The following is a 21,934-nucleotide window of genomic DNA, read 5'->3' as shown; positions in this document are numbered from 1 at the left end:
ATGATTTAAATGCATTATTTTATGCAACAGATGTGTAGAGCAAAAAGGAATTATCATAGTAGTTTCCATGGAGTAAATAATAAAACAAAACAAAACTCAATAAAATGCAGATGAAATTTTGCTGAAAGTTACTGTTAGAAATTGGCACAAATATTCCTCTAACAAACATGGCCCATAATGTATTGTTTCCAACACAATTTTGTACACGATGGAGATTGGTGAACTGCAAGAGTATTCCCAGTGCCTTTGCCCAATGCTAGTGTTGGTTGCAAAGATCCTCAGGAAATCATTAGCAAATTCTATCTAGAAACACACCAAAAGTTCAGAGGTATACATTACATGAGATTCATGGCTCATGGTTGTAGTGTTCTGTGTGCATTCATTCTTGTTTTAAGTATGGTATAGTGTTTCAAAGCATCTGTTCCCATTCCCAAAAGTTAGTGAGTTGTAACTGTGCCAGCATCTGATTTTAACAGTATGCCAAAGGCACAGTATTTGTTCTTAAATGTCAGTCATTAGAGTTGGGCACCTACACAAATTCAATGAGTTCCAGTGGAATGATAACTGGTTCTTTAAGCTGGAAAGTATAGAGGGACTCAAACTCAAATGGAGGGAAATCGACCACCAATTTAGAGACAGATAACCTGGGACAAGTAGATGCTATCTGTAACTCAAAAGATTGACTTAAAAATCTTGAAGCGTTATTCTGAATATGTTTTCAGCTTTCCAGAAACATGAAATATGTTCTCATCCAAATAGAAAGCGCTCCCCGCACCTCCGCAATACACACGCACACACACACACACACACACACACATACAGTGCTAAAGCAAATATAGCAAAAGAAATATAGAAATAAGAACCAGCATCTTGCATTGGAAATACTGTGGTCTTTGGGGCTGGACAGACCCACATTTGAATTCTAGCTCTCGCACTCACTGACTATGCCACACTGATCAAGTCACTTACTCTCTCAACCTAAGTCTCCTCATCCATAAAGTAGGTCAAATAATGATTTATGTGAGGCATTTCTGTGAGGATAATGTATATCACTTGTCCGATATGTATGTGTTCAATAAATAATGACTATCATAACTACTAATTTTTAAGACTACATTTGACCTCAAAGCATGATGTTTATGTAAATTCTATAATTTAAAAAAATAAGCCTTTCTACCTAAAGAAATGTAGAACTAATGCTTATAACATATTGAAATTTTTTTAAAATTACTAAATTAGCATATGATTATCTAGCAGTCTAATTTAACTTGTCTTTGATGGAATTGCTAGCTTTTTCCCCCATGAAGCTTCACAAAGCAAGCATTGCATTACCACTAGAAATTTTTACTTTTCCTTCAATAATAACTTTGTGTTCTCATAATTTGTATAAATGCCATATACCCTAACAGCAGTTTTTTCTTACACATTGTATCCTAATATTAGGAAACAACAAAATAAGAAGAGCAATTTGATATATGTTTGCAGACATATTGCCTTTTTGTTTTCTTTTAACTTTATTCCCACTTAAAAATACTCAGTACTGTCTCTTGTGTCTCTCTTCCCTCCCAATAATCAAGGTCTCTCCAGGACCTTTCCAAGCAAACAGAAATCCCTTACGGCACAGTCCTAGACTCTGCAGTATATGAGCATGTCCGCATGAAAGGACTGAATCCTTTTGAGAGGGACAGCATGTATTCCCAAATGTGGCGAATGATCAACCGAAGCAATGGATCGGAGAACAATGTTCTGGAGTCCCAAGCAGGCATTCAAAAGGTAATGTCTATGGTTCTCCATTAATAGTCCTTACCATTTTGTGTCCCATGCTGGAATTGCGAAGTTGAGATTTTTTTTTTTTTTTATCTTTAATGCTGACAGAGAATTTCGTGTTAAATTACATCTTATATTGATTTAAAGAAGATTTTTTAAATGACTGATGACACCAGAAAGGGAATTCAAAGTCCTCTGTAATGTGTCTAACAGATCGGTTTCCATTTGAATTCCAAAATCAAATACACACACTGGTATTTTGTTCAGAAAAGGGTTAAGGACTTAACAAACATGAAGTCTAAAAAGGTTTTTAGAAATCCAATTCCAAATATCATTCAAGTTATCTGATTCTTTTAAATGACTCAGGGTATTTTCTACACTGCACTTGTTTTTAGATTAAACCGTTATCTTTAGTTGTGATTATGTGAAGTTATCTGGAAGTAAAAGTTAATCTTGTCAACAAATAAGGTTCCTACAGATGTCTGTTTCTATTTCCAAATGTGAATATCTTTATTTACATCTTACTTTTCTATAACTATCTATATTAAAAAGGCATAGAAAGACTTTTTTTATGTGAAAATCTTAAAGCTATTTTTACTCTGAGCTGTAGTTTATAAACATATATACAGAAGCAGTTCAAACCCTATCAACCTGGATGATATATCTGACTGTTTTTTCTTAAAATTATCTGTAGTGACTAACCTAGTGAAAATTGCTGTTGACATTTAATAAATAATTACAGAATGCAGGAATGAATGTCAGTAATAGCAGCAATAGTGGTATACACTTTTTCTCTCTGACCTTCCACTGCAGAATAATTTGGACTTCAAGTCTGTGTTTCCTGTTCTAAAGGCAAACTCAATAATATCATGCTAGAGCATATTTTGATGACTATAAAAATTATTCTGTGACAGATTCCAGCATTATTCTCTGCTTTTTCATCTAGCACCCTTTATCTGCCACTGCTACTACTATGGTCCCTAGAGTCAGCCTACTAATTCTTGCAGTCACCATATTTATATCATTCTTCTGAGAGCTGATAATGCTAACATAAACCTTTCTCCAAGTATTAATGATGTCTTTAAGGAAGTGAATATCCTGGAGATGTTAGCAATGGCCTCTATCCTCTTTGCCCTGATTATACCCCATTTTCTGGAGCTCAGTTATTGATTCTAAAATATTTCTTGGCTTTCTCAAGAGAACCATTGGCTCCTGGAGTTTCAGCATGGTTCTCCCAGTTAATGGGGTGTGGGGTTGAGGGATGGATCCAAGTGGGTAAATGAACATGTATTTTTGGGAAAGGGAGAAGGAGGGTAGACATTTTAAGGTTTACTGGGTACTCATAGCATGTTAATGAATTTGTGTTCAGAATAAGTATACTAAATGGCTTTGAAGATAAGTTATATTCCTTTATAACATCTGTTAAAAATGAGTTTTTTTTGATGATTAATATGAATAGAAATTTATAGTTCATATTTCTATTCCATTTTAGGAGCCAAAGCTCCCTATGCCTTTATAACATCATTCTATACAGTATTATTCTAGAGAAATTTAATTTTATTTTCTCCCACCAGCATGGTGTTGGCAGACACATCAACCCGGGTTTGAATCCAGCTCATTTTTAAAATAAAATGTATAAACATGACTAGTTACTTAAAATCTCTGGGCCTTGGGAGTTGCATCTTGAAGATAAGAATTCTACCTCACACAGTTTCTGTCAAGATTAAATAAGATAATGAGTATAAAGCATCAATAAGTAGTATGAGTAGAGCCATAAACCTTTCTCATAAGATGGCCCTGAAGATTACCTGAGATAATGTATATGAGGGATTTGTAATTATAAAGCTTTATTGTTTAATATTTCCTAACCTTCATGCAAAGTTGTGATATAATAAAATGAAGATTCAATAAAAGAGGTAGAGAATAATTTCTATTTTTAGTCTGCTGATAAGGAGGGCTAACGAGTTTGAAACTGCAAATCAAGTCCTCAAATATTTATTAAACCATATTTATTCGGTTTTCTGATTTACTAGAGGGCTAGTGAAAATGCCCTTCTGAATTTATAATAGAAAATATCTAAGAGAAATTTGTTTGTACTATGTATTTCTTTCAACCCAAATTAGAAACAGCTGACAATTGATTAGACAGAGAACAGCTAATAATAATACGTATTTTCATTCAAGTTTGCAAGGTCTTGGCCAGTTTCTATTAAAAAACAAAACAACCAACAAATAATAACCTTTTCACCTGATAAAGTTCATTGGAGTTTCATGAAATTGAGAACTATGACACGTGAAATGCTGTTGTGTATTCTTCTTCAAGAAACTAGTCTTGAACATTTCACACAGCAGCTTTTTATTCTCTGTCATTGATTTCTAACTTCTACAGGCAGATAAGACATCAGAGGTCTTTTAGGTCAACATTTCACAAAAGGCCACACTTCTATAATATCTTGAGCAAGAATCCGTAAATCAATATACGTGTGTATGTATATATGTATATATTATATGTTATATTACATATGTATATTATATAATGTATATTATATAGTATGTACATTATATAATGTATATTATATATACACACTATATGGATATATACACACCATATATGGATATGTATACGCACACACACAATATATATACAGATATATATAGTAACTGCCTTCCAGGAAAGCCTGAATCACTGATAAAAACCATCCTCACAATCTATAACTTTAAATAGATTCCATTAATGTCTCAGTCTGTTTATTCTTAATTGTGCTACTAGTCTCATTAAGTTTCTCTTACTGAAAGGTAGATACTGATCTCATCTACTATCTTGATTCGGCTTGTACCAAAGAAATCTGTAAATGAGCATCAAGTAGATGAGTTCTGATTTGCTATCCTTGGTATCAAACTACCCTAAGTAAACTAGAACAGATTATTTTTCTGCCTTGTTTCAACCAAGACCTTTTGCATAAGTAGAAAAAATATGATTTTTAACATGCAACTGAATGTTTTATGCATTCATTCAACAATTATTTATTGAGCACCTTCTTTGTGTCAAGCAGTACATTAGTCACTGGGATGGACAGAAATGAAAACAAATGCCTTCATGGAGTTTGCATTATAGTAGGTGTAAACAATAAACAAGATAAGTATGTTCAGTAGTGAGAATTGTTAAGGACAAAAAAATAAAGTAGGAGAAGAGGATGGGAAATACTGGGAAGCAAGGTAATCTGCTTAAATCAGGTAGCCAGGGAAGTCTTCACTAAGAAACTAACATCTGAATAAAAACTTTAAGCAGGTTGGAGAGGGGAGAGTGTGTGTATGTCTGTCTGAGTAAAGTGTTTTTAGAAAGAGGATCAGCCAGTACAAAGGCCCTGAGGTAGAAGCATGCCTACATGCTCCAAGAATATGAAAGAGGCCAGTATGGATTCAGAAATAAGGAATAATACCAGAAGTGCAACAAGGTCAAGAAGTAAAAGGTCTGGAGGTAGAGAGAAGATGAATCATGTGGGGTCTAGCAATGCAAAGTGTAGTCCTGTGGACTAGCAGTGTCTGCATCACGTGAGAGCTTCTTAAAAATATAGACTCTCATGCCCCTATCCCAGCCTTTCTACATGTGAATCTCATTTTAACAATATCCATAGGTAGTTCATATGCATGTTAAAGTTGAGTTGTGCTAATGCAGGACTGTCTAGAACATTCTAAGGTGACTTTTTCTCTACGTGGGATATGAAACCTCAGGATGGTTTTGAACTGAAGAGCAACATGATAACATATTTTGGCAAATTGTATGACTATTGTGCTGAGACAAATGGAAGATGGCAACATGGAAGCTGGAAGCCAGTTAGGAGGCCATGATGGTGACTTGGCAACATTCTGAAATTACATCATGAGAAGTTCATTTCTCTTAAAACCCAAATACATCTTAAAAGACTGTGACTTTGAGCAGTTATTGGCATTAGCACATTAGTGGAATTTAGTCTATTAGATTATTTTAGAAGGGCTAGGACATAAACAGATAGAGCTTCTGAGAGTAGATATAGAAACTTCCAGGTGGCAGGTAAGGATCTGACCAGAGATTAAGGATCATATGGAGTACTAAAATAGGGAAGTCTCTGATTATTATGAGGGCAGTATTCACTTTCCTTTAATCTATTATAACTCTTGGGGAAAAAAAACAAATCATTCTAGAATCTCAGCATAGAAAACCACTAGAGAAGTAAATAAAACCAGGATTGGTAAGATAGGATTTGTAAGTGAATAATACTTCAGACTATGAAATTCCAAGGGGATGTACGCTTAGATGGATACCATAGTAACAGGGAAGTCGGTGGTGGTGCCAGCACCAGCAGTATTCAGTCATAAAGACAACATTAATGTATAAGGCTGTCTGTCTGCAGAAGTCTGAGAGCAATATGGGAAAAGGGGTGCTATTACGGGGGGAACTCACAAGCTCCAAAGTGGGCATCAGGGCTGCAACCAAGCCACTGGACTTCAGGGCCTAGCTCTAATCCCAGCTGGAAAAGTGATGTATTAAAATGGAAGCCAAGACAAAAGATTGGTCATATCAATATGAGCCAATGTCATGGGTTTTAGAAGACTGAGGCAGGAAGACAAATTCCAGACCCTATGAACTAGTGAGTAAGCCTACCCCAGTTTTATTCAGCTCTGGCTGAAAAACTAAGTGGACTTGAACCCGCTATTTTACATACTCATTCAACACATATTCAGTGAATACCTATTGTTTCCAAAGCTCCGTTCTAGGCATTGGAGGATGTAATAGAACAGGTAAAGTTCCTGCCTAAATGGAGATTATATTGTAGTGAAGAGAAGATAACAGACAAGCATAAATGTGGGCTCTAAAGAAAAATTGGAAAGGTAAGAATGAAAAAAAAAAAGCAGAGCATGAAGAGGATGTTGCCATCTCATGTGGGGTGGTTGGGAAATACTTCTCTGAGAAACTGGCATTTGAATGGAGACCTGAAAGAGGACGGGGGTGAACCATTCATATAGTTGGGAGAGAGGGAACAGGAAGTGCTCCAGGCAGAGGGAATGCTCATTACAAAATTCCTGAGACAGAAGCTAGCTTGGCTTGCTAGAGAGAAATGTCAAGAAGATCAGTGAGGCTGGAGCAGGGTGCACAGAGAGGGGGTTAGGGGATGGAGAGGCAGATAAGTGGGAAGTGGGCAGGATGGAGGCCATTGAAAAGGCTGGTGCTTAGGCCCCACTAAAGTCCTAATTATATCTTAATTGGTAAATGGAAGGCAGCTGAGTTTCTCACATTCCTTCAAGTGATTCTGATTCACAATAAGGGTTGACAATAACTGATATAATATTCTGTGAGTCATTTTGATGACCTTGGTTACTCTGAGATGAGAAACCAGTGAAGAGTTTGGCACAGATGAGTGACACAATGACACAAGGTAACTTCTTTTTAAAAGTCTGCTCTAGATGCTGTGGGGAGACCAGGGGGCTCAAGGGTGGGAGCGGCGAGCTTAGTGAGGAGGCCACTCTAATAATCCAAGTGAGACATGAGGATGAGTGGACCGGAGTGATTATGGTGACAGTGATGAGAAGGGATTAAATTTAAACTATTTTGAAGGTAGCACTGACAAAATTTTCTAAAAGAGTGAATGTGGGGTAAAAAAGAGGAGTTAGGGATGACTTCAATGTCTTTAGCTTACGTAGGTAGAGGGATGAAGTTGGCATTTATTGAGATTGAGAAAACCACGACAAGAGTAGGTTTGATAAGTCAAATGAGAATTTGTCTCGGCATGGTAGTTAATATGAAATGCTTACTCATTATGCAGGCAAAGTTTGTATTTAAGGCCACAAGGCTGGATGTGGCCACTGAGGATGTGAATATATCTAGAAAAGAAAAACGTCTAAACACAATTTAATATTTAGAGGAGGCAGAGACAGAGAGGGCATAACAAAGCATCAGGAAACTATCAGCTAGTGAGGTAGGATGGAAAACAAGAGAGAGTGAGTGGTGGTTTCAAAACCAAAAGAAAAGAAGAATTTCAAGAAGTTCAGATCAACTGTCTGTCAAATGATGCTCATGATAAAGGATGATGAATGCTAAGAATTAATTGTGGATTTGGAAACCAGGATTCACTGGTGACCTGACAACAACAGGCCTGGTAGAGTAGAAGAAGAGATTAGAGAAAGATTGGAGAAAAGAAAAGAAGTAAAAGAGAGGATATAGAGATTATGAGACTAGGAAAAAGAGATTATGAGAAGCAGGTACTGGAAAGAAATGCCTATACAAAGAATTGAATCACCAAAAATAAACACAGAACTAGTATTTGAGAGAATGACAGAGAGCCAAGTGATAAAATCTTCAAGCCATGTTGGAGGAGTGACACTGCACTGCTGATAACTGTAATGAAACTGACAAGTAGACACTATAGTTCTTTTTAAAGGAATAAGTCCTTTTTAAAGAAATTTTGCTGAAAGAAAATGCTCAGTAATGAGAGGGGTTTCTGGAATAGGATGTCAAGTTTGGGGAATTTTTTTAGGAAAGAAGACATATATAGTATCTGTATATTGATAGGAGGATGCAGTAAAGCGAAGGAAACCTATGATGCAGGAAAAAGACTGCAGTATTGCTGGAGAACTTTCTTTGATTAGGAGATAAGTTACGGCATCTTGGTGCACAGGTAGGGGGTTTGGACTTAGAAGCACAGTCCATCCATAGTAAGAGGAGAGAAGGAAATAAGTTAGAAGATGTGGTGGTGGGAGCATAAGGAAGTTCATCCTTGACTGCTTGTATTATATTTACTCAAAGAAACAGGAACCAAAGTCATCACCAAAGTGTAAGCAGCAGGAAAGAGATTTTCTGGAGATTTGAAGAAAGAGAAAATAGGAATGGCTGTCCTGGAGAATGGAAGAGATAGTAGAGTACTAAACTGTGATAGACTTTCTAGGTAAGACTAAAGGGGTTTGTAATCAGTGGTCATGACTATATGTTGAGACCAGTCAGCATGATTGTGAGTTTTTTTCTAGTCATCATCGTTAGCTGACTGAGTATAAGTACAAAGTCCACAAAGAATATATTTCACCAGAATTACTGTTTCCAGAAGAGTATGATAGAAGATAATAGGAGCAAGCAAGGAAATTAGGAGGACATGCAAAACAAAAGTAATTATTGTTATGAATCATGTAATCTGTGCTATATAACTGGAAAGCGATGACAAAAGGGAATTGAGGATATGAAAAGGATGGCAGGTGCATTGCGGGCCTAGATGGGACTGGAATTCTTGGAATCAGCAAACAAGAAGGATAAAATTGGAAGTAACATGAAGCTTGTTCTGAGATGACATGTTTGAAATTGAAATGATGAAGAGAATACAGTTATTGAAATTGATATGACATGGGATTTGTTGGCTGAGGTAATAGAAAAGACAAAAATCTTTGGAGGAGAAGAAGTCTTGAGACTGAAAAAGCAAGTACTGGAAAGAGATGCTTATGTGAATAATCAAATCACCAAGAAGAAACACAGAACTCCTATTTGAGAGAGTGACAGAAAGTCAAGTGATAAAAATATTCAAATAATGTTGGAGGACTGATGCAGGGTCAGTAGATGACCACAGTAACACTGAGTGGCAGGCAGTAAAGTCTGATAACATAAGCTTCAAAACTGGAGAATTTTCGGGACAAGGATCTAGAAATGGTTTGAGGGACAAGGAGGATACCAACCCCAGATCCTGTCCCAGTGGTATGAGTTTTGTAGCAGAGAAAAATAACCACCACAAGACCACAGGCAATGCAGTATCCCCAGAAGATAAGTACATTCTACTTAGCAAAATAAAGTAAAAGGAAATTTCAAAAAACAAATGGAGGTTATAGGTAAGGTGATTATTTGTTCTAGTTTGCTTGGGACAGTCTCGATTTTGCCACTTGTCCCAGTGTTATTAATTGTATTCCTACTCACTCTCAAGAGTATCATCATTATGAAAACAAATTGTATGACCTCCCTAGATATACAGATCCTGCTGATAATAAGGTTTCATAGAGCAGAGTAGAAGAACCTGGAGAGTTGTAGAGGAATAGGAAAACTGGTCAAAATCAAGGGATGTGCAGATCCCTATCAGTGAGATTTAAACCGTCATCTGGAAATTTCAGACTTTCCATGAGGGCAGCATTTAGGAATCCAGGACCAACATAGACTCTAGGCAAATTGTGTTGATGAGAGTGGGGTGGCAGGAGGGGTGAGCATATTGCCAGGCGCTTACTGAAGCGTGAGTTTCCTCTTCATCCCTGACAATGGCAGTGGAAGCCTGACTCACAGCAATCTCACCAGCAGCTGAAAGTCTTGAGGGCATTGCTTCCCACAGCTGAGTGAGGCTGGGAAAGATAGCAGCTGATGCATGCTAGACTTAAGGATGAAGCAACTCTGCACCATGTTGCCCAAAGGAAAAAAGGCTGTGAGTAGAAAACAGATTTCAACTGTTACACAGCTTCACCTATACTTTGTCCTAATCTTGCATGTCGGCCATATCCTCTTTTCTGCTCGTTCCATTCCCCTTCCTCCTAGAGCTGTAAGCATCATTTGTCATTGAGTAAAAATGCCCAAGAAGATGACAATTAATGAGCCAGCAGCAGGAGGGTGAGGACTAATTGGAGGTTTAGTGAGTGACTTGCTAATATACTGACTAGGTATATGACCTCAAAATCTGGGTTAGGCCCTTATTACAGAAATAAATAAGCAAACTGAAAATGGCTTGGGGAAAAACAAGACGACAAACTCTACAGCTTTGGTTCTATGAAAATGCCAAGCCTGGACTGTCATACCACTGGACTTGGAGGTAGCAGTGGATTTGCTACATTTGCCCTCTTGCCAAATGATTCCAACAAATATATGATTCACTTCAGTACTACACCCTGCAGCTGAGAGTTCAGATACCACTGGCGTGTTTTCTGCTCCCTAGAAATCAGAGTTTTTAGGTCCGTGTCAGTCATCACACAATGAAAGAAGAGAACTGCACAGTGGGAGAATAAAAAAAATGTAGAGATCATTTCCAGCAGCCATGCTAATGCATTTTTAATAGTAGAGTTGGATTTTTTTAAGTTATTATTAAGACTTATTTTTGTTTTTAACAATACTCATGGATATTTGAAATCAAAACCAGCCTTGATTAGATGTTTTCTCAAAAAGAAAAGGAGAAACCTGGAATCATTGTGACACATGTACAATTGCTTGTGAAGACTTCTTAGGTCGTCATAAGCAATTTTACATATGTTACAATGTGTCAAGTTTTGCAGCAGACAAATCATACTACAAATACTACAAACAAACATGTTTTTCCAGATGCCAAGAAAAAATACATGTGTATATATATACAAATTCTATGAATTATACTGGATGCTGATGAAACAGTGAAATGCTGTCTTATGTACATAAAGATGATATACCAACCTGCTGTTGACAGAGCATATTCTTTTAAAATTGCTTTTTCTCCATAGTGATTTAATTCATGATGAAAGCCAGATCTGCTCCAATTCTTCTTTTAATTAGCTACATTCAATTCTAATTCATCTATTCATTCACTCATTCCTTTAATCAACAAACATTTATTCAGTGGCTGCTAAATAAAATGCACAACAGTAGTTACCCCACAGAGAGTTGTACAAGACATTGGAAGAACACAGGGAAAGGGAACCTAGCATAGCCTGAAGGATGATGTCACTTAAGAACAGTGAAGACTTCCTAAAGGAAGTGATATTAAACTTAGAATGAGTAGTATTTGATTAGGTAACATAGAAATAACAATAAATGGGATAAGGAGGAGATGTCCTAAGCAAAGGCATGAAGGTGAACGGAGCATAGTATGTGCATGAAACAAAAAGCAATTGCAGTTGGAAGAGAAGGTGCTGCAATAAAGCGGTGGGGGAGGAAGGTGCTTGTGGAACAAAGACACCTACTGGACCATGTATCATTGGAACTTGCTAATTGGACATTAATATAATAATTCAAACTAGATGAGCAATAAGATGTAAAAAGAATAACAGAAGTATTTGAAAGAAATTTCTCGATTGTGCAGAATAGCGAGCCACTTTGAACTTAGTTGTTTTCCATATTTTAAAATTGTGGAAACAGAATTTTTGAATTCTAAGATTTTTTTCTGGAATGAATATTCAGCGAGTCATTGGACACTAATTTCAAACTGTTTAATAGCTTATGAGAGAAAATGCTTCCTAGGAAACTGCAGAGGACTGTAGTGGGAGTCCTTAACACAGAGACCCTAACATCAAGCCTATGTTGTTAGTCCTGACTTAACACACAGCCTCATACTCAAGTGAAAAAAATTCTCCAAAGGATTTTCCAACTTTCTAGTTCCCCAGGATGAAAAAGAATAGATTGATGCATTTGTTTCCCACTGGTTGCATTATATTCTCAAACTTATTCCAATAAATATCCAAGGCATTGCCTCGGTTTAGTTCTTACCCTCAAAGTTACTTCCCAAATTGGAAAATGCATATACATTTTTTAAAATTTTCTGTTGGGTAAATACCAAAATTAAAATTATAATCCTACTGATAAGGTTTGGCACTGTGTTCCCATCCAAATCTCATCTCAAATTATAATCCCATGTGTCAGGGTAGGGACCAGGTGGGAGTGGGAGGTGATTGGATCATGGGCGCAGTTTCTCCCATGCTGTTCTCATGATAGCGAGTGAGTTCTCGCCAAGCTAATGGTTTTAAAGTGGCATTTCCTCATTTTCACACTCATTCTCTTCTGCTGCCTTGTGAAGAAGGTGCCTACTTCCCCTTCACCTTCCGCCATGATTGTAAGTTTCCTGAGGCCTCCTCAGTCATGCAGAACTGTGAGTCAGTTAAACCTCTTCTCTTTGTCAATTACCCAGTCTCAGGCATTTCTTTATAGCTGTGAGAAAATGAACTTAATACACCTACCATAATTTAAAAATTATTTTAGTCTCCAATTTTACCCTCAGAGTTTACCTCCATTAAATTTAAACATTTATTTAAACAGGAGACAATGGCTGGTCATTGTGGCTCATACCTGTAATCCCAGCACTTTGAGAGGCTGAGGTGGGTGGATTACTTAGGTCAGGAGTTCAAGACCATCCTAACCAACATGGCGAAACCATGTCTCTACTAAAAATATAAAATTAGCTAGGCATGGTGGCACATGCCTGTAATCCAAGCTACTCAGGAGGCTGAGGCAGGAGAATCACTTGAACCTGGGAGGCGGAGGTTGCAGTGAGCTGAGATTGCACCATTGCACCATTGCACTCCAGCCTGGGCAACAAGAGCTAAACTCCATCTCAAAATAAAAGTAAAATAAAATAAAATAAGCAGGAGACATCTGCAAAATCACACATATGCAAATAGTCACACATACGAATACAATTTTGTTTAATTTCCATTTTGACTTTTTTAAAATAAAATGTTTTCATGCCCTTATCTTTTTCAATTTCTTTGTCAAAAACATCTTTCACATTAGTATGTATGTATGTTATACGTACGTAAGTTTCATTTGCTTTCAGTCGCTCCCAGTCCCTGGCTGTTCTTTTATATCCTCAAAAGGGCCCTCCCTCTCCTCTCATTCTATGTGTTCAGTGTTCTACAATTTTCTCCTTCTCAACTGCTAAATTCAATTCTCTGACTAAACATAAATGCTATGACTATTAGCATATCTTTCTGCTTTTACATTTCTCAGATTAATTGTCATCTTAGGCACTAAAGCTTCTGATTATAAATTCCTCCTTTCTCGTTAAATATCCATAAGTCTATTATTTTTCTCATTTTAAATCAATATTTCTTGCAAAATCCTTTAGGGCTCTGCTATCTGGTGCCAGCTTTGCCTGGGAGATAATAAAATAAATAAAATTTGAATGTCTTGATAGTGTTTGGGGGAAATAAATATATTACAATATAAAACCATGCTTATATTTTGTAGAAAATAACTGGCTTCTTCCATTATTCCTTTATTTCTCCTATTATACATAGCATTAAATACTGGAGTCCGAAAGTGCAGACTAGGTTTTAAAAAACTCCATAGCTAAAGATAAAGCTTCTCTTTTATGTGATAAAATTGGCTTGTAATAATAATCTAAGCACATTCAATATATCATAGCCTTTCCAATCTTTTTAAAATGTCCATTAAAATTCATTTTTTCAAGAAAATTTTATTGACATTTTAATTTTTATTTATTAAAATTATAAAATATATGTAACATAAAATTCACCATCCTAACCATTTTAAGTGTACAGTTTAGTAGCATTGAATACATTTACATTATTGTGCAAACATCACCACCATCAATCTCTAGAGCCCTTTTTCTTGCAAAACTAAAACTCTGTACCCACTAAAAATTCCCTCCTCCCATTCCCTCCTCCCCCCAAGGCCGTGGCAATCAATTCTGTCTCTACGAATTTAAACATTCTAGATATCTCATATAAATGTAATCACATAGTAGTTGTCCTTTTTTGACTGGCTTTCTTCACTTAGCATAATGTCCTCTAGGTTCGTCTACATTGCAGCATGTGTCAGAATTTCCTTCAATTTTAAGGTTAAATAATACTCTGTTGTGTATATATGTGTGTATATATATGTGTGTGTACATATATCCTGCATTTTATATATATACTATGTATATATATGTATATACATATATGCACACACACATATATCCTGCATTTCATTTATCTATTCATTATCAATAGACATGGGTTGCTTCTACCTTTTGGCTGTTGTGAATAACGGCTCTCAGTTTTCTTGGGTATATATCCAGAAGTGGAACTGCTAGGCAAAATGGCAATTCTAGTTTTATTTATTTAAGGAACCACCTTACTGTTTTCCATAATGGATGCACCATTTTACCTTCACACAAATAATGCACAAGGGATCCATTTTTTTTACATTCTCACCAACATTTATTTTGTGTTTTTTAGTAGCCATCCTAATGGGTATGCGATAGAAATCATATAAATCTAAATTCTATCTTAGTATGCATTTTTAAGAGGCACTATTTTGGCAAATAAACTTGAATGACTATCATCTTCACCATATGCTCCAATAAAAATTGGGTTATTCTTGCTTATCATATAAAGCTCAGCATTCCTGAGAGGTAAGACTCAATCTATCCCACAAATATGTCTCATCCCAGTAGTGATTCTCAAAGACAGAAAAGACCAATAACCTACCAACCAGCCCCCCACAAAAGAAGCAAGTCAGAATGGGGGAAGGAAGTGTGTATAGTTCAACAGAACAAAAACTCATGTTATTCTGACACATCCAATTGAGAATAATTTGTTTTCCTAAACTCTGGGAATGTTTAACTCTGCCATTGCGATTCCCAAAATTCATCACAGTTATGGAGCTGAAAAGGACGGCAGGGAACTTCTAGATTAATCATTTTGTTTTATGGAGAGAAAATTACACCTAAAAAGGTTAAGTGATTTACCTAAGGCCACACAGCTAATTAGTGACAATATTCATGTCTCCAGCCCACATCTCTTAATTCTAGTCACTTGCTCTTTCCATCACAGTTAAAAAACTTAAGTCTGTAATGTCCTCTCAAAACTAATTAAAATTCACATCACAATTTGAGTGGTTCTCAAACTTTATATGCTATTAGGAATTATCTAGTGAGGCTGTCCAAAATGCTTATTCTCAAACCTCCAAACCACAGTATCAAGATACACTGAGTCTGGGGTGGGATCCAAGAATTAAATTAACAAGCAATACAGATGATTCTGATAAGCATTGTTCACAGATTATCTTCTGAGAATCACTCTTCTGGGTACTATTTAAAAGCCCTGGTCTTAAGCCAGTGATCTCCTGGTCCAGCTGCATTGACACCACTTGGTAACCTATGAGAAACGTAAAGTCTTAGAGCCCACCCCAGAACTACCTAATCAGAGACTCTTGGGGAGAGACTAGAGCATTGTATATTAATAAGCTCTTCAAGTGATTCCAATGCATCTAACATTTGAGACCCAGTGGCCTAGGCTGAATTTTAGTCCAAGCAAGCCACTCACTTTATTATGTTGCCTTCGAACTAGAGGATTTAGGAATCCAGGACTTCGGGTGCATCAAAGTAATCTAAAATATTTGATCACCCTAACTGATACTACCAGGAGTGTGTGTGTGTGTGTGTGTGTGTGTGTGTGTGTGTGTGTGTGTGTGATTGTCTTGAATGTTTCAATACTAAGGAACAAAACCTTCCCTGTCTTTGCTCCTTACATGCAATTGATTGAAAAGTAGAGGTTAAGTGATGGGGCATATCAAGTGGCAAATGTTGCTTCCCCCCTTGTGACATGGTTTACATTTTAGGAACAAAGCAATACTTATCTACTTGCTGTACATCTCCACCTGGATGTCCTGTCAGTGCTCCTGCCAGCCATATGTCTAACACTCAACTAATTGCCTTTCTTTGGAAGTGGATGCTTATCTTTCTGTGTTCCTTATTTCTGTTAAAAGCATCACTGCCCTCCCTTTCATCAAGCTAGAAATTTAGGAGTTATTTTCATTGCCTTCATCTTTCTTACCAGAGCCAATTAATAGCTTTAACTATCAATCCTGCCTCTGCCACATCTCTCCAATTTATTCCCTCCTTTCACTTTCTACTTCCAATTTAGTAATTCATGTCGTTATTACCATCCTCCTGGACTACAGAAATAACTAACTAATTGGCCCCCTCCTGCAAATTCATCTTCCCACAGCATAGCACTGAAAGTGATCCATCTTTTTTCAAAAGCCTGTAAGTGTTCCACTTTATCTCTACTGCAAATTGTTTATGCTAGCATTCAGATGTCTCTACACGTTAGTATTATTCCGTTTTTCAGTATTCATTTACTCATTCATTACTTAAATAACACCTATTCGGTATTGATTTGGGTATCTTCCCTTTCACATGCCTTACATTACTATAAAACCAAGTTATTGGCTTTCTCTCATACCCCACAATGTTCTTTCATATCAGGTATTGCTCATTTCTTTCCTTCCATCAGGAATCCACTCCTCTGCCTGCCTTCTTTTTCTGTCCATTGGCTCTTCATTTTCAAGGTCTATCTCAGTTGTACTATGACGTCTTTCCTAAAATATTTTCTTCCTCCATTAAACTTTTTTAACAATGTATCCATCTCCGTAAATGGTTTCCTTTTAATATTGTAACTGTCTTTGCTTGTCTATCCTTCTGGATTGTATACTATTTGGGGTCAGAACACATACGTGATTCATCATTGTATCCCTCCATCTCTACAGAATCGAGCTTGATTCTTAATCTTTCTTTCCAAATTGAATGACTAAAATATTTCATAGAAATCAATATCAGATTATTCATGAATTTAGATCCCAGATGTCTAAGCCTGAGTCCTCATAGTGTTCCTCTTAAAGAGACCAGATATTTGTATATTTTCCTTATATTCTGAGTGGCACAACTTATTTACTATCTTTAAAGGCTCCCAGTAAAATACTTTATAAGAACAATTTCAGCAATTTTCAATTCAATTTAAATGCTATCAGTCTTGTATGTTTATGTAACTGAGACCTATCATTTTGATTAGAGAAGGATGCCATGTAGAATTATGTTTCAAGTTTGGCAAAATTATCAGTTGTATATACTTATTTTGCATTTTTTGTCTGGACAGCTGGGAAGTAAGGCAGGAAAGACAGAGTAAGGCAAAGGCTAGGCTCAAACAAATTTGGCATTTGCCTCAGGTGCATAATTGAAGGGGGCGCCAAACAAACAGAATAATCAGATGGGATCAGCATTGCTGATCTTCCCTTTTGCCCCAGGCACCAACAAGGCTCCACATGGTACTGGCAAATCTAGTCTTTATTTGAAATTTTGATATTTTATAATGGATTTTTGTATTAATTTTGTTCTTTTCTTAAAATATTGCATTAGAGTATTATTTACTTTGATTACTGAGTTTGGTGCACCCTTCAATTATGCACACAGGGCAGGTGCTTTACTCACCTTATCCTAGATGAAGCCATGAGAAGGAAGCAGAAAGCAAAATAAGAAAGAAAATGTAAAGGAAAAATAGAGAAGATGAAAGGCATGAAGGGAGACAGACAACCTTTATTAAATACTCTCAGTGTTTAAGTTTAAATATTATGTTAAGTTGATAATTGATAAACAAAAACAAGTATGATGGAAGATTCTGCCAACAATGTAAATCCATGTTGTTTACTTGTATACAGTATGTATATACTATAGACAGATGTAGATTACAATATATATATACATATTACAAATTGCATATTGTATTTCTGCATGTTACAATATATTATTATGTTCATTGTATTAACTCAGGAAGGTTGATTCTAAATTATTTTATTTTCATATTTATGCTTATTTTCCTTATTAGAATTAGTTGCAATTTTTGCCACATTTTAGAAGAATTTACCTGTTAATCTCTGACAATTTCTAAATCATACTTAAATATTTATTTAAGAATCCAAGATAATATTTGACTTAAACTTTTGTTGTTTGGGCTAAAGAGGAAGATTAAAAATGGAGTTTGAATCTGAAATTCCCTACTAGCTGGTTGTGAGGCCTAGTCATGTTCTGAGAAATTACCAGGTAAATTTCCCTAAATGTTGCATATAATTTGTAATTTACCCCAACAGAGGGAAAATAAGTGTTAAAATATGGAATATGTAAAAGAATGGGATCAATAAACTTGGGCTAATTCAATGAATACATGTATTTTAATCTCCTGAGCTTCTGAGGTTTTTTAACATTTAAAAATTAAGTGCTCTGTAGTATACAGATGCAGTGTTTGTTTTGAAAGAACATAGGAGACTTCCAGGAAAGAATAGCAACTCACAAATTATTACTTTCCCCTTCCATGACAAGGCCAACAATATGCCTTCCTTTACTTATTCTCGTCTAATACCCTAAGCTTGAGCACCCCATCTGTTCAGCAGTATGTAAATGTGATGGAAGTTTTCTGCTTCAAATTATACTGTCAGAAATATATTGCATTTAATACTTTGTGTATTTAACTCTGTGTATAAAATATTCAGCCTGCAGGAGAGTTGTGAATTACAGTCAAGTGAAATGCTGTGCTTGAATTGTGAAGCCCAAGAAGCTTTTATCAGCTTATCAACTCAAAATATCAATATTCTCCTGCACCATGTTAACACAAATACATTTATGCAATTCCAGCAACAGAGATGGTCTTACCATTTCTCCATTTGGCGCTTCAGATATAATAATTATATGCAAATTTGGACAAATTTCCTTTCTGCTTTAGGAAATCTAATTTAGTTTGTCAATCTAGCTGTTTTTCAGAAATTGCTCCACATATTATATACGATAATAAAAGACTCAAATCTCATTTTCTAACCCTGCACTCCTGACAGCATTTCACAGTATTTTGCATATTATTTGATAATATACTGTTTGAAAATCAGGAGTCTTATCCAGAGTCTTAGAATTGCTTTTAGTTTTGTCTTAGTGTTTGTCTACTAATGTGCACATTTTTTAAGTTGTGTGTGCTGTGAGAGCCACTGAATGATGTATTGGACCAAAAATTTTACCCACTTAATATTCTCTATTAGTCATCCAGTGATTTCAAACTTAATATATCCAAAACCCAACAGTTGTTGTCCCACCTTTTATTTTTTCTTTCTCACTTGATAGCAAATTCACTTTTCTTAGATTGGCTCTTCTCTTTCTCTTACACTTCATGTCTAATTCATCAGTAAGTCCTGTAGGGCTGGCTGGCTTGCTCACGCTTTCTCTCCTTCCTTCCTCCTTCGCTTCCTTCCTTCCGTTTCCTTCTTCCTCCTTCTGTCCTTCGCTTCCTTCCTCCTCCCCTCCCTCCACTCCCCTCGCCCTTCCTTCCTCTTTCCTTCCTTCTTCTTTCTTCTTCTTTTTTCTTCTCTTTCTTTCTTTCTTTCTTTCTTTCTTTTCTTTCTTTCTTTCTTTCTTTCTTTCTTTCTTTCCTTTTTCTTTCTTTCTTTCTTTCTCTTTCTCTTTTCCTTCCTTCCTTCTTTCTCTTTTCTTTTCTTTTCTTTTCTTCTTCTTTTCTTCTTTTCTTTTCTTTTCTTTTCTTTTCTTTTCTTTTCTTTTCTTTCAAGACAATATCTCACTCAGTTACACAGGCTGGAGTGCAGTGGCATGATCTTGGCTCACTGCAACCTCTGCCTCCTGAATTCAAGCAAGTCTCCCACCTCAACTTCCTGAGTAGCTGGGACTATAGATGCATGTCACCATGCCCAGTTATATTTTGTTTGTGTGTGTGTGTGTGTGTGTGTGTGTGTAGTTTTAGTAGAGATGAGGTTTCACCAGGATGGCCAGGCTAGTCTTGAACTCCTGACCTCAAGTGATCCACCCACCTCGGCCTCCCAAAATACTTGGATTACAGGTGTGAGCCACCACACCCAGCCCTTATGGGTTCTTTATTTAAAAACATACAAATTTTCACCACCTCCATCATTACTACCCTGGTCCAAGCCATCATTTTCTCTTTCCTGGATTATTGCAATAGGTCTCTACCAAGCCTTCCTGATTTTACTCTACTTTGCCATAGTCTGTTTTCAATATTGCAATATAAGCTAACAGGTCATTCTTCTGCTCAAAATTGTCCATTGGCTCCCCACTCCATTCAGGGCCAAAAACTCTTACAATGTCTTGCAAGACTGAATATGATCTATGTTTGCCCACCTCGTTATCTTTCTGGCTTGGCTTATCTGGTTTCTTTGTTGTTTCTTGGGTGTGCCAACCACACTCTCCTTTTCACTGGCTGTTTTCTGTTCTTCCTATCTTTCCTTCCCTTAGGTAGCTTCATTACCTACTCTCTTGCCATATTTGAGTCTTAGCTCAATGTTACCTTTTCCAGAAACTTTTCCTGACTTCCTTATTTCTAAATGCAATACCCCGATACCTCAGCACTTCCTATACTTCTTTCCTGCTTTTATTCTTTTTCCATAGCATATGTCACTTGCTAATATATAATTTACTTGCAATTTTATTTTTAATTAACATTGATTCTTATATGCATTAAAGGTTTACAACATGGTGTTTTGATATACATATACTTAGTGAACTGGTTGCTACAGTCAAGAAATTAACATATCCATCACCTCATATGGCTATGTTTTTTATAGTAAGAACACCTAAAATCTATTCTCTCAGGAAATTTTTAGTATACTATTTTCCTAATTAACTGTTCTAGTATATGCTGCACTAAAATGTAAGCTTCGTGACAGCAAGAATTTTTGCCGTTTTCACTCACTGATAGATCCCAAGCACCTTATAGATGCCTAAAAGATAGAAGATTTTCAATAAATAATTGTTGAAAATAAATTTGGCCCCAAAATAACCCAAAAAATTAAACAAAAGTGAATTGATAAAAGCAAATAGCCTCTGAGTTCCTTTTCTACAGTAAAAATTATTTGGACAAAATACTCAAAGTATATTAAATTAACAATTCTTAAGTTTTAGAGTTTGATGATTTGATATATGTATACATTGGGAAATGATTACCACAACCAAGCTAATTAACACACCCATCACCTCACATGGTTACATTTTGTGTCTGTGTGTGAGAACACTTAAGACCTACTCTCTGAGCAAATTTCTAGTATACAGTATGTTGTTAGTCATAGTCATCAGGCTGTACATTACATTTCCAGAACTTATTTATCTCTTAAATGAAAATAAAATATGTTGGTCCTCTGACCAACATCTTCCCATTCCTCACCCCCACCCCAGGCTCTGGTAACCACTATTCTACTCTCTGCTTCTGTGAGCTTAATTTTTTTTAGATTCCACATGTAAATGAGATCATGTAGTATGTCTTTCTATGTCTGGTTGCTTTCCTCTAGGTCTATCCATGTTGTCACACATGGTGGGATTTTCTCCTTTTTAGTGGTCAAATATATTCCATTTTATACACACACATACACATACACACACACACGAACACACCACATTTTCTTTATCCATTCATACACTGACAGACATTTTGGTTGTTTCTATATCTTGACTCTTATAAAGAATGCCACCGTGAACATAAGAATACAGATGTATCTATCTTCGAGATGCTGATTTCATTTCCTTTGTATATATATCCAGAAATGGGATTGCTAACTCAAATGGTAGTTTCATTTTTATTTTTTATGGAAGCGCCATACTTTTCCCATAATGGCTGTAAAAATGGACATTCCCACCAACAGGGTAACAAGG

The 21,934-nt window shown here is 36.2% G+C and overlaps 1 protein-coding gene across 1 annotated transcript in view; it reads left to right on the top strand.

Moving 5' to 3' along the window:
• Window positions 1–21,934, top strand: part of GRID2 (glutamate ionotropic receptor delta type subunit 2) — a 723,504-nt gene that overhangs the window by 475,658 nt on the left and 225,912 nt on the right. The window contains exon 11 of the mRNA XM_017875509.1: window positions 1,578–1,773. Coding sequence (XP_017730998.1) covers window positions 1,578–1,773 — 196 coding nt within the window. The remainder of the gene's footprint in view (window positions 1–1,577; window positions 1,774–21,934) is intronic.

The sequence above is a fragment of the Rhinopithecus bieti genome, unplaced genomic scaffold (genome assembly GCF_001698545.2).
Source record: "Rhinopithecus bieti isolate Rb0 unplaced genomic scaffold, ASM169854v2 scaffold_6708, whole genome shotgun sequence".
Taxonomy (NCBI): Eukaryota; Metazoa; Chordata; class Mammalia; order Primates; family Cercopithecidae; genus Rhinopithecus; species Rhinopithecus bieti.
The sequence above is the reverse complement of the archived record's forward strand: the minus strand, read 5'-3'. Positions and strand labels throughout refer to the sequence as shown.